The sequence below is a fragment of the Sturnus vulgaris genome, chromosome 16, assembly GCF_052056855.1.
Source record: "Sturnus vulgaris isolate bStuVul1 chromosome 16, bStuVul1.hap1, whole genome shotgun sequence".
In the NCBI taxonomy this organism is placed as follows: domain Eukaryota; kingdom Metazoa; phylum Chordata; class Aves; order Passeriformes; family Sturnidae; genus Sturnus; species Sturnus vulgaris.
Window position 1 is genome coordinate 12,289,724 of NC_142258.1, and position 16,225 is coordinate 12,305,948.

General features: G+C 39.8%; 1 protein-coding gene across 49 annotated transcripts in view; it reads right to left on the bottom strand.

Annotated features, from left to right (window-relative positions):
* RBFOX1 (RNA binding fox-1 homolog 1) overlaps nt 1-16,225 on the bottom strand; it is a 1,116,721-nt gene that overhangs the window by 232,641 nt on the left and 867,855 nt on the right. For 6 of the 49 annotated variants that reach the window (XM_088174522.1, XM_088174511.1, XM_088174514.1 and 3 more), the window contains one exon: nt 4,263-4,483. The exons of 42 other annotated variants lie outside the window; for them this stretch is intronic. In XM_088174522.1, coding sequence (XP_088030648.1) covers nt 4,263-4,349 — 87 coding nt within the window. In that variant the 5' untranslated portion in view covers nt 4,350-4,483. Of the gene's footprint in view, nt 1-4,262; nt 4,484-16,225 lie in introns of those variants that run through there. One more of the 49 variants, XM_088174502.1, reaches the window with a different exon arrangement.

Below are 16,225 nucleotides of genomic sequence, written 5' to 3' on the forward strand. Positions count from 1 at the left end.
CAGGTAGCCTAACACACTAACACCTCCAAGTATGCAGAATGTACCCACTGCTAGCACTTCCAACACGGCACTAAAACAAGGATTTTCCAGATGGGTAAAGTGATGGCACCGTGATGAAGTCTGCACCACTACTTTTCACAGCATATTCTAGGCAATTCTCTCAGCCCTAAAATAAAATGGAACAGTCTCCAGATTACCACTTTTTCAGTTGTCAGTCAAACACACTGGTTAACCAGTTATGGAAAATCAGATACATAGAAGAAAAAAAAAATCTTCAGAACAGTCTAAGCTTAAGAATGATGTACTTAAAAGTACAGTAATTCCTAATATATTGAAATAGTTAATCACCAGCCTATTTTCTATTTTTCCATAACTACATAAATAAGTAAGCAAATAAAAGCAGAGAATAAGAAGGTTTTGGCTTAGTTTTCAACATTTTTTTAACAATTAACACAAGTTTAAACCCTCGGAACTCTTAGAACTTTTCAGGTTCTTTCAGGTTAAACAAAAATATATTTTAAAAAATACTGGCCATATTCATAAATAATCTCATCTTTATAATCTTTTATATAAAAGGTCCACATTTTCTATTAAATAGAACTGCCTCTCTTTCCAGAGCTTTGCAGTAGTTTACTGACAAGTCTAAACAATTTCAACTTCAATAACTTTTATAATAATGCCAATGAACTCCTCTTTGTCTGCAAAATGGAAATGGAGCTACCTAATCCAGCCATATAATAAATAATTTACCATCCATTATTAAAATGTCATCTATTGCATGCATGTTTTCAAAATTTATCATCATAAATCTAGCATTCTATGCAACCAGAGCAACTGCAAACATTTTATATACCTCTAACATCCAGAGCCATGAAAGATGGGGCTGATATGACCTCTCAGATGTTATCTAACAAAATAACAGTATTCTCTGAATTGGGAGACAGTGCAGCCTTAAAACAAACTTCATAATTTAATGATGACTGGAGCGTGGTTCCACATTTATTCTAAGAACTGCTAAGATGCTGGAGAGCACACCCCTGGCCAAGGACTTTTGCCACCCCACACCCTCCTGACTGCTCTCCTATCCGGAGACAGGGGCTCCCCTTGGGAATCAAATGACTGCACTGTGGTGGGGACCAAGGCCAGGGGACAAACCTCTGACTGGACTGACACCTCATCCTAGATGGCATTTGTTTCCTGCCCCTTGCCAGGAGAAGCAGCAGGACAGTTTTGGCACAAGGAGGGCCATGCTGCCCCCAGCACAGAGGGGCTGCACTGCAGCCCCTGCCTGGTCCTCGTGGCAGCAGAGCTGTGACAGCCCCTGGAGCCACCACTGGGCCTTGGTGCCAATGCAGAAATATCTCCCCACACACTGGGGGCATAAAGCTATTTATGCATTATTTCTACTTGCATGTGTTTTCTTTTTTTCTCCTCAAATAGTTTTACCCAGGAGAAGGAAGGAAGAAGCAAAGATATTTTCTCATTTAAAAACGCCTTACTAAGTCATAGGCCATAATTCTAGTAAGCTTAAGGTATATTTATTTACTGGAAAATAAGTTTGCCTGTATATTTAATGTAATTTGATACACATCAACATCTCTGTAACCCTGGACCTTGTGTCTCTCCAAGAACAAAAGCATTTCACTTTCCATCATCTCACTCAAACACTTCATCTCAGTAAAAGGAATAAAAGTCTCCTTAACAGAATACATGCAATTAGGAAAATGCAGATGACTGCTCATGTAAGGCATGTCCAGAGATGTACCCACAGTGTCCAACCCCTTTTTTTGTTTTTCACACATTCCACTGCTCCCTAACAAGAGGGTGTGACAGAAGCAAGCAAAGGATGCAGGGCAGGGCTTACTGATGAATTTAGGAGAGGCTGGAGCAGCTGCTCATCCACAGCATTAGGTCAAATAATAAACAGTGCTTGAAGGTGCAGGACCTCTGAAGACAAACCTTGCTCCACAGATATCTGTCTTGCTCAACTATGCAACACAAAACACAAAAAAAACCCCTCCCAAAACAGTCCCCAAATCTCTAGGCAATGCTCTGCTGCTTTCATACACAGCCTTTGAATAAAGCCAGTTGGAAATCACGGGGAATCCCTGATCAGAGCTACATCTACTTTCTGTAGAAATCCATGCAAATAAATAAACTGGCATCTTATAAGCCTATAAAATGTTAAAACTGCCTCATATTCAAAAATAGTTCAGGGTTGTGGTTCTCAACCTGCAACCTAGAAAAAAGCATTTACATAATCAGTTTATCAAGGGAAATTTTTGAAGAAAATTTCCATTAAAGTTCGAAATGTTGTGTAATTACTGCTTAGAAGAGGATAATATAAATATTCCTATCAAATGTCCTTTGCATTATTTATTTTAGATACTTAGATTTACTTTAAGAGAAAAACAATAAGCATTCTGGTGTCATAAGCTGACCAGAGATACTGTAAGTGCAGATAAAATCTTGGGGGACAAATTGCTCAAACCATGTAATGCTGTAATTCACTCCTTAGGACGATAACTCAAATGAGTGATTGGTTTCCAAAATGCCATTTTCAGGTTTGACATCGAGGAGAGAGAAGACAAGAGACTAGAGGAGTATTCATACAAAGAACTACGTCTCTAATACCTATTTTGTATTTCAGCAGTTCTTACTGCCTGACTATTTTAGATCTATGCTAAAGGAGTAACCTGGATATATCTTTCTAAGGAAAGAATGAAGAGGAAAAAAGATTGAAATAAGGCATCCCAAATTTTCAAAGGGCCCTTTCTTCTAATCTGTCTGCTTGGATAATGCGTCCAGAGTGGCATTTTGTAATGACAGCAACTTTCCAACAAATCAATAGTTATTTAATTCCCAACAAGCTCTCGAGTCCATTAAACCTGATTACATTCACCCATTTCAGTTGGGTGCAGTTATTTTTCCTACACCGGCACTTAATCTATAACAGGAACTTATGAGAACTTTCAAAAGCAATTTCAACATCAATCAGCATAGAGTGAAAGGCACGATTTGCTTGTAATTATTTATTGGACAGGACGGCAGAGGGTCTGACTGAGCTCCAGCGCCCGACCTTCACCCCCAAATTCTAATGGATGTGAAGGCCTGCTGGATGTGTCTCACTGCATAAAAAACAGCCTCAGCTTGCATGTCCCACAAGACACAGATTCCCAATACCTGATAATGGCCACTGTGCAATGCTATATTTCTATTTTAGACTTATGTGTCTGATATTAAGCCTGAAGTGAAGAACACAACCCACAGTCTTCTGTTACTGAAGGGACCTATATGGAAACCACCTGTCTGATGCTGTGATTGCCCCTCTGTGTCAGCAGTGTTGGAGTAAAGGAGCACAATGAGTTTCCCTCTCCCTCACAGGTAATTTGACTCATCCCCAGCACAGCAATGCCCTAACACACCTGTGACTTGACCCTGTCACTGCACAATATCCAACAACTGCCACTTAGATGGAACAATTCTATCAGAGTTTAGAAATGTTGACTTTTCCTAATGTCCTCTAATACCGTAAACAACAGGATACTTATTGCTTAATTAGCATCTACACCATCTATTCAGAATCACGAGTCTAACAGAGGAAACTTCAGTAGCACCACTTTTTGATAAAAATAAAATAATAGCAAAAGCAAACAACAACAACAACAATCCGGTAGCTGCCAGTTGACTCCTAAATATACAGAACTCTTGCCCTGCAGCAAGATCTTACACTTTGAGGGCTCAAAGGAATTAAGAGGATGTGTATAAATACTCTTTGCAGGTATATTTCTATTCACACAAAACCACAATCCTTTTCTCATTCCGTGTGACGCATAACATATGAATTATTGCATATTTAACACTATTCCTATTTGCTGTGCTAAAACACTTAACCTAAACACATCATGGTAAGTTACTTTGTCTTCTGACCTGCCGTGGGAATGCTGACTCTCTCAGAAACCTAGAATGGATAGCAAATCCTCTGCCCTGTGGTCAACCTCGTGAAGCAAAGGCATGAATGTTAAACAGCAGACAAATCAATACAAGCAAATATAGCTCAACTACACCATTTATTCAGCCATGAGAGATGTCAATACACAGATTAGGGTGATCCATCTTTTTGATTTCCTACTGTCTTCTCACTGACTACACGAGAGCTTTTGCCTGTATTAAAAGTGTTTGCTTTCTCAACCATAAAAATTCCAATTATTGCTCTAAGTGCACTAGAGTTAAGTTGCTTGTTGGAAGCGGCCTTGCATTACCTGAACAAGTCCAGCGAAGTATGGTGCTGCCGGCAGAATCATTGGCACTCCATAGGGATGTAGCAAAACTCCTTGAGACGACAACATGGTTTAAGTGATAGTATTACTCCCACTAAAGCTAAACACATCAATTGAAAGTTAGGGGAAAATCTATATACCAACTTCTTCCAAACTCAGAGCTAGAACCAAATAACTTCTGTCAGGGGCAAAGCCCACATCAGCTGTAAAAAAAAGAAAAAAATTGACGTCAGCAACACTTAATGTTAAAATTTTCTTCAGAGACAACAGATAGAGACAACAGCTGCAAACCTAACTCTACCCAAAAAGGAAGGTGCTATTTTGGGAGCAGCTTAAGTAACATGACTAGCCAACTACTCTTTATCAGTTCAGATTTTTAAGTACTAAACACATAGAGATCAAATTCTGTACAGATCTACTGATTAGAAATAATTTCCCGATCAATTCTGGCACATACATGACAACAGTTACTATCAGAAGCCATTTTCAAAACAATCAGATTTATCATGATTGCATAATTAGACATTTCCCTGTATTTATAAGCTGTTAAACAATGTTCATGTGAGCATTCACACTTCACTCTGCAGTACTGGGTACATTCTGTTTCGATTCATTATTTTTCTTGTTTGTTTTGAATATGTGAGCTAACTAACACAAGCTAACGACTTCTATTAGTGTAAATTATATCTTAATGGCTCTTCTAACCTTTCACAACATGTATGTTGTTAAATTGATCATAACTATTTTAAAAGAACACATTTTCCCATTAGAGTATTTCAGCTCTGTTCTCCAAATCAACTTCTGCTACTGGTGCAAGAGACAAAGGACTGAAATTTAGGCTGGTTTCCTCCCTAAAAACAGATTTGACTTTAAATGTACTACTTACAAGACATTCTCTTCCACAGCTCATTTTTACTTTAGACAAAACCAACTTAGTCATTAACACCTGTTTTATGTGCTATGTATCTTCTATTGCAGATGTAACTAATGACAAGAATTACAATTGAGCAAGACTTTTTTATTTCAATAAAGAATTAGTTAGGTACTTACAACTTCATGTTACAAGTGAAATAAAAAAAAATCTCCAACAGTCTTCGAATAATCAGGGTGCTTCACACCACTAATTTCAGCTACTTGATTTTGTTGCATAATTACTTTTCCAGATAACTAATTGCAGACAAGATTTGATGTGATACTTAATTATTTAATGTCACATTTTGACCATGGTGGAAGGTTTTCAGTAATTGATTCTCGTGTATCACGACGGCCGTGCTGCAGGATTTAGAAATCTCCCTGAGCAGCTGCCTGCTGGCCCTCCCCACTGCCAGCCTTACCCCCCTGCTAACTTTAGATGTGGAATTGTGACCCTCAGTGATGCTCTCTGCAGAAGCTGCCAGTGAGGCCAGCAATTGTCACATGATGAAATGGTGTTTACCCCACTCCAGCTCCTGTTTCAGGACCACTCCACTTTTCTGTTGGGGATGATGCTGTTCTCACTGGTTATCTGACCATGCTCAGCTATAAATCCTATTTCTTGCTCTTTTTCTTACCAAGGAAGAGAAACTCTGCAGTTTAATTATTAAGCAGGCTGACACATCATGGATTTTTTTCAAAAGATTGTCATCAATTCCAATACAAAATCAGTCACTAACTTTCACGGAGAAATTAATAAATAAAACGTATGTATGAGAAAGCACGTTGCAGTCACAACTCACTTCAAAATATCTAATTTATATTTAAAAAAAAATCATTTTAACTACTGCTTATTTGTTTCATCCAGCAGAGTGAACTGCATTTGAAAAGAAAGCAGATTTCTTTCACTCAGGAATGGAGATTATAAAATGGATTCTGCAAGCTTTACTCAAATGACTCCAGTGGGACAACTGACATAAATACAAGACTGTTAAATTGCTCTGTAAAATACCTGGCAGGTTTTTTGTTTCAGCATGTATATATTTGATAAGATGTTAGAAAACCTGAGGAGGAAGATTTGTACAGGAAAGCGCAGGCTCAAGGGAAGCTTTTCTGTGATCTATATTGGGACAGACTTTTTTAACATTTTCTTTAATTATTTTGGCACGAGGCAACCTGCTGATGAAACTTCCTGATGACACAAAGTTGGAAGGTACTGTCAAGACTGGAAAGGATAAGGATATTACATAGAAAGAACTGCTAAAACTTATGGGCTGCATTAATAGAAATGGGATGGAATTCAATAATACAAAATGCAAGATCATGATTCTCCTAATAACAGAAACTTCAGAGCTAAACTCAGGAGGAAGAAAAGCAGTATCTTACTGCATCTGTTTAAAGAATTTGAAATGCTAGTGAGATGCAAATAGGAAAAGGAAAATTAGCAGTATTTTTTAATTCTCAATTATTTCTTGATTTCTTAGAGGTACTTCCAACAGACTACAGTTCTCTTCATCCACATTAAATAGAAAAAAAAAAAGGTCAAATTCAAATACAATCTTTGTAAAGAAATTCCTTTTTGTGTTCAGGGGAATGGAACAACTATGTTGCAACAGAAATCTAAATTTGATTTGTTTATCCCAGCAAAGCAATCTGTGAATAGGGAAGAAAACAGTAGGAGGAAGAGACTGTTTAAGCTAAGGACAATCCTGACACTCTAAAAATCAAGAAAAACCTAGTTATGAATAAATTTAGGCTGAAGATATTTTTTTCAAGTTTGGGGGTTTTTTTGGAAGTATTTTGATCTTGTCTAGTGAGGGTCTAGAACAGCCTTACAAACCCACAGTAACGAAAAAAAGGGTGGCTTATAACAGACAATTTCTATGAGGCAAACAGTAGTGGTAGTGTGAACTCAGCAGCTTCCAGGAGGACACTTCCAGCCTTTAGCAAGCAGAATAAACATCCCAGAATAATGAAAACATCAAATGTCTACCACTGCTATTTTCTACATTGCAGGCAGTAATATACAAAAACAAACGTTGAAAAGAAGCCATAATTAGCTGTTTTAATGCAAGGACACTTTGCTTGCCTCACTATAACAACACGCTTGTAAATGTCTGTGTGTGGGGCACTCCAGACCCAAGCTCTGACCTGGTGCCTGGGCTCTGTGCTGATGTCCCAGCTACCTAAATTCTCACAAACCTCTGTGAATCAAAACCACAGAAGCACAACAGAGCTTCACTTCCATCTCCACCTCCTGCCAAGCTCACAACTTATGCCAATGCCTCTACATCAGCTCCACCACTCTAGACCAACACATTTCTTCTCCCTCCCAGCCACACAAAAAGGAAATTTCACTTCAGTTTCACAGTTTGCCGTTAGTTAGCATCAATGGTCACTCCTGTTCTGCTAGAACATGTTGAACAAATGAAATTTGACCACAAAGAGTGCTGAGGACTGAGAGAATGAGCCAGAAGAGTATCGATAAAGCTGAGAGCTCTGTTTCACTTGAGCAGGACCTTTAGCATGGTTAAGGTCAAGCACGGACCTGAACACTGCAGGGAGGACGGGGACAGAATGGTCAGGACACATCAAGCACCTCTCTGATGTCCCTGTGGTGCCAGCGCCCACTTCCTGCCTGCTGCTCCTCCTCCCTGCAAAAAATCATCTCTGTGTGTGGGTGGAAAAGGGGAGATCATCTATTTTAAACAACTATACAGCTTTCACTTCCATTACATTCTAGAAAATTATCATGCTGTTAGGAAAAAAAAAAAAAAACACAAAATGACATGTGAAGCCATTTTCAGTGTGCTCATAGAGGGTATGTTACTTTCAGCTGTTCCCAAACCCAGTTGGCTTCAGTTTCTTTTATTAAAAAATTTCATGGAGTTTCTGAAACTAAAAATTGATTTCAGCAATGAGAGAGGAAGAAATAACAAGAAAAAACACATGAACACTAGCTTAATATGTAAAATGTATACACAAAAATATAAGTTAATCTTATTTTTTTCAGCTATGCAGAATTTTGCAAAAAGGCAGGTTTTATTAATGAAAATCTGCTTTTAAAGGTGAAGTGCATAGGTTAAGCAAGGTAGGGTAGGAGTAGAAGGCCACAAAATTCATAAGTATTTCAGGCACAGCAATCTAATAGCACAATCTCATGTTTTAGCACAGAACTGAAGCTACTGACAGGACTGCTCTAATAGCAGTTTCATTGAAGGCTTGCTAAAAAGTCATTTAAATAGGAAGGAAATGGAGACTGCTGTACAGTCCGGATGCACAGATACAGAAATAAAACTAGAAATATGCCTGAAAACTGGGCTACACATTCAGGCAGAGCAAGAAAAATGAAAATGGTGCAAGAAAGATGAGAGCTTTGATCACCCCTGCATATAAGAAGAAAATAGCACATTAGACAATGACCAAAACACCTCCTTAGGCAAAAGCAGATGCCTAAGTTTTGCTACGGTATAAGGTGGGGGAAAAAAAACAAAAACAAACAAACAAAAAAAAGACTTAAGTAACTTCCCTGGGGCCACAATGCCTGGAAAAGGCAGATCCCTGCAATGCAGTCATCAGCCAATCAATGATGTATGCTCTAATCAGATTCTGACAGAAGTAATCTATTTAGATCATCTTCCTGCCAAATAATTAATTCTTCTTAATGCCTGTATCTAGTTCAAAATACCACAAACAATAGTTCTTCCAAATGCTGTACAACACCAATGCAAATAATTTCTACTTCCTTCCTATACTGGCCTAACTTTCCCATCTCTCAGGTCATAAATAATTCAGGTACCACTTTGGCACCCTCTTCAGAGCTTATGCTATGTCATATTTGAATCTTTTAAGTTCAAGTCTCCCATGTCTGACCACCTTGCCTATTGTCCAGATGTTCTCCATTTTCTCTTCAAGGTTTCTCAGTGGTTTTCTGGTACAGGAAACCCCAAAACTGAAAGGACAAATTGGTTTCTGAGTCTCCTGGTAATTTCCCTCATCCACAGCAACTTTAGGTTTCTGTCTCTAAAAAAGGATCACCAGACACCAGCATGGCAGATGCTTTGAAAGAGGCGAGTTGCTGTTGATTAGCATTGCCTGAGGTGATGTGGCATTAAAGGAAATATTGATAGACAGAAAAAACTGTCCTGCACATCTTCCCCCACCCTGCCCAGCACAGCTGCTGACACTGTTAGAACTGCTGCACTTGTCTTCCCAAGACTATTTCCACCTTTCTGCAAAATCCATTTAGGGCCAGAGGCTCTTGGAGAGCTCCAGCAGCACCATCCAGGCTCTCCCCCTGCCCTCAGCTGCTCCCTGTTCCCTCTCCTCTGCATGGAGAACGTGCAGGAGCTGCTCGTGCCACGGAACAATTCCCCAGCCAGCTCCTCACCCTCAACAGAAGAGCCAAAACAAAGGATATTTTACTGACTCCTAAAGCAGAAAATGTCACCTATACCTATATAAATCAAAGGTGTCTGCTGGTCTCATATTGATAACCAGCACAGCAGATGGCCATCAGAGTTACTGGAGTTTATTAAGCACCTCAGTTGATACTAGAGAATAGGGCAACGATATAGAAACTGTTTAAAACTGAGAGAAACCACCTTTTATATGCATTTGGGATACAGCATATTTAGAATTAACACATTTTTGTTCAGAGCTTAAAATTTCCATTTAAAAATTACATTAGCATCTAACAATTGCATTAGCTCTAGGGGCACATTAAAAACTAGCAGCAGGTCAAGATGAACCCAGCTGATTCTTCAGTCAGAAAACAGCAATGCTTCAGTTCCACTGAAGTTTAAATTTTAGCCTTTTTCATCTAAATATACAATGATGGTAAGTTTGGAGATTTCAAAGATAAATAAAGATAAATAATTACAGTTCTGCCAAATATAAGAGCTTCAGACAGAAGGAAAACTTTGGGAAACATGTTTGGGAAACTGGTTGTAGCCCTAGAGAAATCAAGGCTGTTGCCCTGTAGGCCAATTGGCCTTGCAACACTTGAAGTGCAGTATTTCAGTAAATGTTGATTTCTGAGCACACAGCCAATCCCTTCTCTCTGGTTTCAGCTTCCTTTCTTACTGTCAGTGCTGTGTTCTGAGCCATGGGCTGCTGTAGTAGCTCACTGGTTAAAGAAGGGTGTGTTTACTTTGCATTTCTTTTGGAATGCTCCCATAAAGGTCACTTCTTTCTCTGCCTGCACTGCCCCAAAACACATCCTTTTATTACCTTTACCCAGTACTTGTCATCCCCTGCCACCAATCATCCAGTACTTGTCATCCCCTTCAAAGGCTCACTTCAGCCTATTCCTACCCAAGCTACTAATGTCAGCAACTCAAAGATGAATTATGATCCTCTTGGTCTTGTCTTGAATCCCGTGCTCCTTCACCTCCTAACCCAACTCCAAATGGCATTGATGCTTTCTCCTGAAATTCCCAGCTACCACGCAAGACTCTCTCTAAACATCCATGAGCATTCTCTTTCAGCCCACAAAACCTTCTCTTGCCAGACCACCACACCAAAACATTGACTGGGGGATGAACTGACTATCCAGTGGCATGATGACCAATATCCCTGTTGCTCTGCAGGTCAATTGTAATTTGTATCCATCTCTGATTGTAAATTCCTTTGATGAGAATTGCATCTGGTGCAAGGAGATCACCACAATGACAGAAAGAGAAAAGAACACACACATATACTTAAAATACACACATCTACTTAGCTTCACTTTCCCCAGAACTCTTAAAGGCAAAGCTTGCCCTCTTCTAGTCTTGGAAACCCTCACTCCCTGCTTAGGCTGGATTGCTAAAAGATAAGTACTTGTCCCCTGACAGCAGGGAGAGTGATTTACCCTTCAGTGAGTCGCAAGACACATTCACTTACGTGGGTGATAAATGTATGCTAGAGAGAAGCAGCAGGTTAAAATTGGAGTTAAGGGATCCCTCAGTGCCTGGACTTGCCTTGGGCTACCACAGAAACGTAAGGACCTGTCATCAGCTCTACATATCAAGGCACAAAAGCCAAGAACAATCTGTGAACAGCTACTCTCTGAACAAAACCCAATCAAATAGCTATAGGCATCTTTTAACTTAGCTGCACTATCATACCAATTAGAAAGATTCTTGATCACAAGCACATTATTATCCCAGCATTTGTGTCAAAATTAAAGCAGGACAAATCTGAAAACTTGGGATACTTCATGTGCTGTGCTCTGCACTAGGAAAAAGGCTGACACTGGACTGCAAGGTGCCACACAGAAATGAGTCTTCTAAACCTACAAGAAGGGGCAGAATGCACCTCCATGGGCCTGCACAACTCTGTTGGTGAAAGAAGCTTCTCTGTGTGCCTCCAATTGTCCTGGAGCACTCAGAAAAGTTAGCTGCAAAACTGTAGGAAAATACTTGCTTTAAGCTTTAAGAGTTGATTTTGACATGCAGATATCACATCTTATTCACAACACTGAAGACGTGTTACAAAGTTCTGCACTTTATTTCTTCTGCCTTAGTGAGCACTGCATTGTTTTCCTTCTCTTGCAGAGTTCCATGCTGGCTTTTATTATATAACTCTTATCAGCTGGATAGCTGTACCAAATCACTTGAATTTTCCCTGTTGGCCTCTTTGAGAACACACTCTCTCCCATCTCCAGGCTACTTCAGATATCTTTCACTACTCTTCTCCTGAGATTATCTGCATTTTCTAAACCAGCTGAGATTAGCCTCCAATCCATGAGAAGTTAAGCAGCTTAGAAAATTTTGTATGAAACATAGAACACTTTCAAGATCTCATGCTTGTTTGATATCGTGCAGTTACACAGACTAACTACTGAAAATTATGTACATCTTCCACAAATGATAAGCAGTATCACATACATCTTTAATAAAGTCTCAGGTTGTTTTTCAATGTATTCATGTATTTCACAAAATATGTATTAGAATCATACTTGCATATATCTTCCTTAATCTCTCATTTATTCTTGTCCTTTGTGTGCTGAATACAGGATGACCAAGAAATAGGTATTTTTGCATCTATTTTGTCAGCAGGTAAGAACAGGCTGTAATCTTCCCCTTAGGGTATATTCATTTGCCAATACAGCCCAGCAACAACAAAAACATTTTTCCTTGCAAATCAGGAACAGACAGACTCTAAGCCACTCTAATAAATCCTGGTGATATACCCAAGCCATGCCATGAGAGATCTTCATCCATTCCACACGGGATTTTGGGCAATATCTGAGCTCTCAAACAGTCTCAGTCTCAGTTCATGGCCATATTCTGATGGGCACCAACCAACACCTCAGAGAGGATGTCAGGAATACACCTCTGTGCTGTAGAAGACATAAACCACCTGCCTGTCACCATCACATCCCAGGCTTTAGTTGGGTGGAGATGACAGAGATGACAGACAGCCACATATTTTTATTGCCAAAACTGGTCAAACAGACTTTTCTTTATTGCTGTAGTCGGGCTACTCTAACTACTGTGTCACAGGAAGCCATGACTTCTTCTTGACCCCAATTAGCACATTCATTATTCATCAAAGTACAGTTTTCATTTGGTTCCCTTGGGTACAGCAGAGTATCACTGTGAGGATCTTTCAATACAACTTCACCCCCTTAATACACTCAGGATTTGCTGACAAGTAACAGCTACTTATTCCCCCGAGTCAAGTTCATATTAATAGGACTGCACAGTGAATCATGAGATGGTATTAAACCCTGCCTCCTGCCTGTATAAATACATCATTCAAGCACACTGCCATGCCAGCTGCTATGGTTTGATTGCAGAAACCAGCAGAGGGTAGATATCCGAAGTGAGCAGGGTGCCTTGGAGAAACAACCAATTCAAACCCCAAAATAATAAAGACCCTATTGGTCTTTAAGGGGATCAGAGGGAATTTCTGTTCACTACTGACAAGTTTCATATTTTAAGAGATAAAATACCAAGACTTGAAGGCATTAGATGTAATGCCAGCCATAACTCAGCTCTACTCAAGACACTGGCAGTAGTTTAAGTACTAAAGTTTAGCCAAGAGCTAAAGCAAGGAGCATCTGAGGCAGGCAGGATTTGGCTGAAAGCATTACAAAGCTCAGCTGAGAGGAAGTTTGTCTAACAATATTTGTGCACTCATCTATTTGGCCATTCGTAGTCAAAGAGCTAAATTTCCTGATTTATCCTCAACTCTTCAGCCTTAATTAGCCCTTTAAGATCACACAAAGAAAGCACTGGAATATTTTGTACTCAACAGCCCTAACTCCTTGTGAAGCTCTGAGAGTGTCCATCACTCTCACAGATCAGATGCTGCCTGCTGGAACCCAGCTTCCTCAATAAAGCTGGAAATAGCTTTCCCTTGGAGTTTTTTTATAAAGCAGTTGCAAAATGGTTTTTTTTTTCCTGGAAATGGACACATGCTACCTGTACAATTTAATGTGAATAAACACCTAGAACTATTCTTGAGCAAAATATACAAGAAAATGCTGACAGAAAACGCACATTCACTGCACAATGCATTAATTTCACAGCAAGGCCAAGGCTAGCACTCTCAGCAGAAGTCAATAAACTGATCTACCCCAGCAGAAATTCTAATCTGGCGTTTCTCACCCAGGAAAATTCATGTCTGCACTGCATGCCAGAAAAAAAAAAAAAGCCTGGGAATGCTCCATTCCCACGCAGGCTTCTGGAGACACCTGTCTGGGTTGTTTGGTTGCACACCAACACAAATGTTTGTTTTATAATGAGCACTTCTCAAGAGACACACACCACCAAACTTAGTAATAGATACTACAGAAAAGAAATTCAATAAATATCCATAGTTCCCCCCACCCTTCATGGGTGTCTGGAAACTTGAAAACAAAGTTCTCTACAAAGAGAATTTGTCATTGTAATATTGCATTTCAACAATCACCTGGAACAGCACTCTTACCTGTAAGGATGCATGATTTTCCAAAAAAACATGCTTTTTATGCAATTTTCCCCTTTGAATTAAGTTATTCATGTACATAAAAGGGATAATTTAGTTCATAGAATCAGAATTATTTGGCTTGGCAGGGACCTTAAAGATCATCCAGTTTCAATGCTCCTGTCCTGGATAGGGACACCTTGCACAAAAAGAGGTTTGCCAGAGCTCCATCACCTGACCTTGAAATCTTCCAGGCATGGGGCATCCACAGCATCTCTGGCCAACCTGTGCCAGTGTCTCACAACCCTCACAGTAAAAAGTTTCTTCCTAAGGTCTCCTGTAAACCTGCTCTGTCTCAGTTTAAAATCATCTCCCGTGTTCTGTTACTCATACTCTCATAAAAAAATCTCTGTCCATCTTTCCTGTAGGCTCCCTTCAGGCACTGGAAGGGCACAATCAGAGAACCCCAAAGCCTTCTTTTCTCCAGTCTGAACAATCCCAGTTCCCTCAGCCTTTCCTCTCTGATCATCTCAGTGCCACCTCTGGATTTGCTCCAACAGGTCACAGCATGGGTCAGGCTGGAGTGGACCACAGTGGGACAGCTGGTGCCACCTCCCTGTTCCAGCAGGGCCACCCCAGAGCACACGAGTGTGCCCAGATGGTTCTGGAATATCCCCAGTGAGGGAGACTCCACAAACTCTCAGGGCAATCTGATCCAGAGCTGGGTGCACAACTCCAGGTGGGGTCTCACCAGAGCAAAGTCCAGATTTTGAACCACCTTATTCCAAGGGAAAACCTTCATTCCTAAATCAGGCTCATTGGATTAACATTTCCAAAGCCTCAGAAGTCCTGCTGTCAGCAGCAACCCCAGCAAACTGCAGCTCTAGAACTGTGGGCAGCAGCAGCTCAGGAGCCGTGAAAATATTACAGACTCATGTTCTCAAACATTTTTAATAGGTGACTTTCTGCAATGATAAAAGCTACAGAAAGTCTAATTTTAGGATCTGTTCATCATTTGTGTCTGGAACATTTTCTTCTACATTTTATTTTGAGGCAAAAACAAATCACATGCTGGGTAGTTGCAATCTTTCAGTGATTTGCCTTAATGCATCCAGATACAGTACCGTGGATACCAGTGTTACATAAAGAAACTTCCAACAGTTGACAGGTACATTAAACCAAAACAAAATTAAAAGCAGATTAGCACGCAAACACTTTTCCATCAGGAAATCCATTTGTACAAGAGTCCGTTTCTCCAGAGGCAGCTCCCTGCTTGTACAGTACAAGTTCCCTTGCCCAGGGAGCACTGAGGGATGCTCTGCCCTGAGTGAGAGCTGAGTCAAAGCACTTTGAACCTTGCCTTCCCCAGCTGATGCTTTGGTAGCAGCATAAACCTTTACTCAAAAGTAGTTCAAGATACCTAACGATGTGTCTGTAGTCTGTTTATCAGTAGCTGTTTCAGTAACAAATGGAAGTTAATGCACATTTCTAATTTCTGTATTAGCATTCACAACTCAGATGCATTATGCCAATATAAAACGTATGGTGAAATCAAATTAGTAGTGAGAAAATCAACTCAAGCCATAGAGAAACTAGAAATTCACCATTAAATAAAAACTGCCAAGGATCATCACTTTTTAAAAATGGAATAGCATATATTCAACCAAAATAAAAGATTAGTGTGCAAATACTAGACAACTAATTACATAATGTACCTTTACAAAATCACATAATATGGGTGCAGCTTATTTCCCTGTTTGCTGTTTGAAAAATAGATTGTTTAATAACCCATCAAAGCTATCTGTAAACCACGGCAACAATAGAGCAGATGTTGACTGTTGTCTTGTGCCTCACAGACATAATTAAATACAATGAAACACTCACGCACCCAAATAATGGAGGACAAACAAATACAGCAATGCTGCTCTATAAACATAAACCTCATTTACTGGGCACCTGCCTTATATTCATCTGTGATATTTAAACCAGGGAGGAAAACAGAGAAGAAGGTATTTGTTTGCCTGCAGACCACAAAAACTACAAACAAAGAATTCCTCCCAGTATCAAGGAGCTGGAACTTGTGCAATACTGATCCCCACATTGCTGACTTCCACAAAGCTCAGAGGGAATCACCT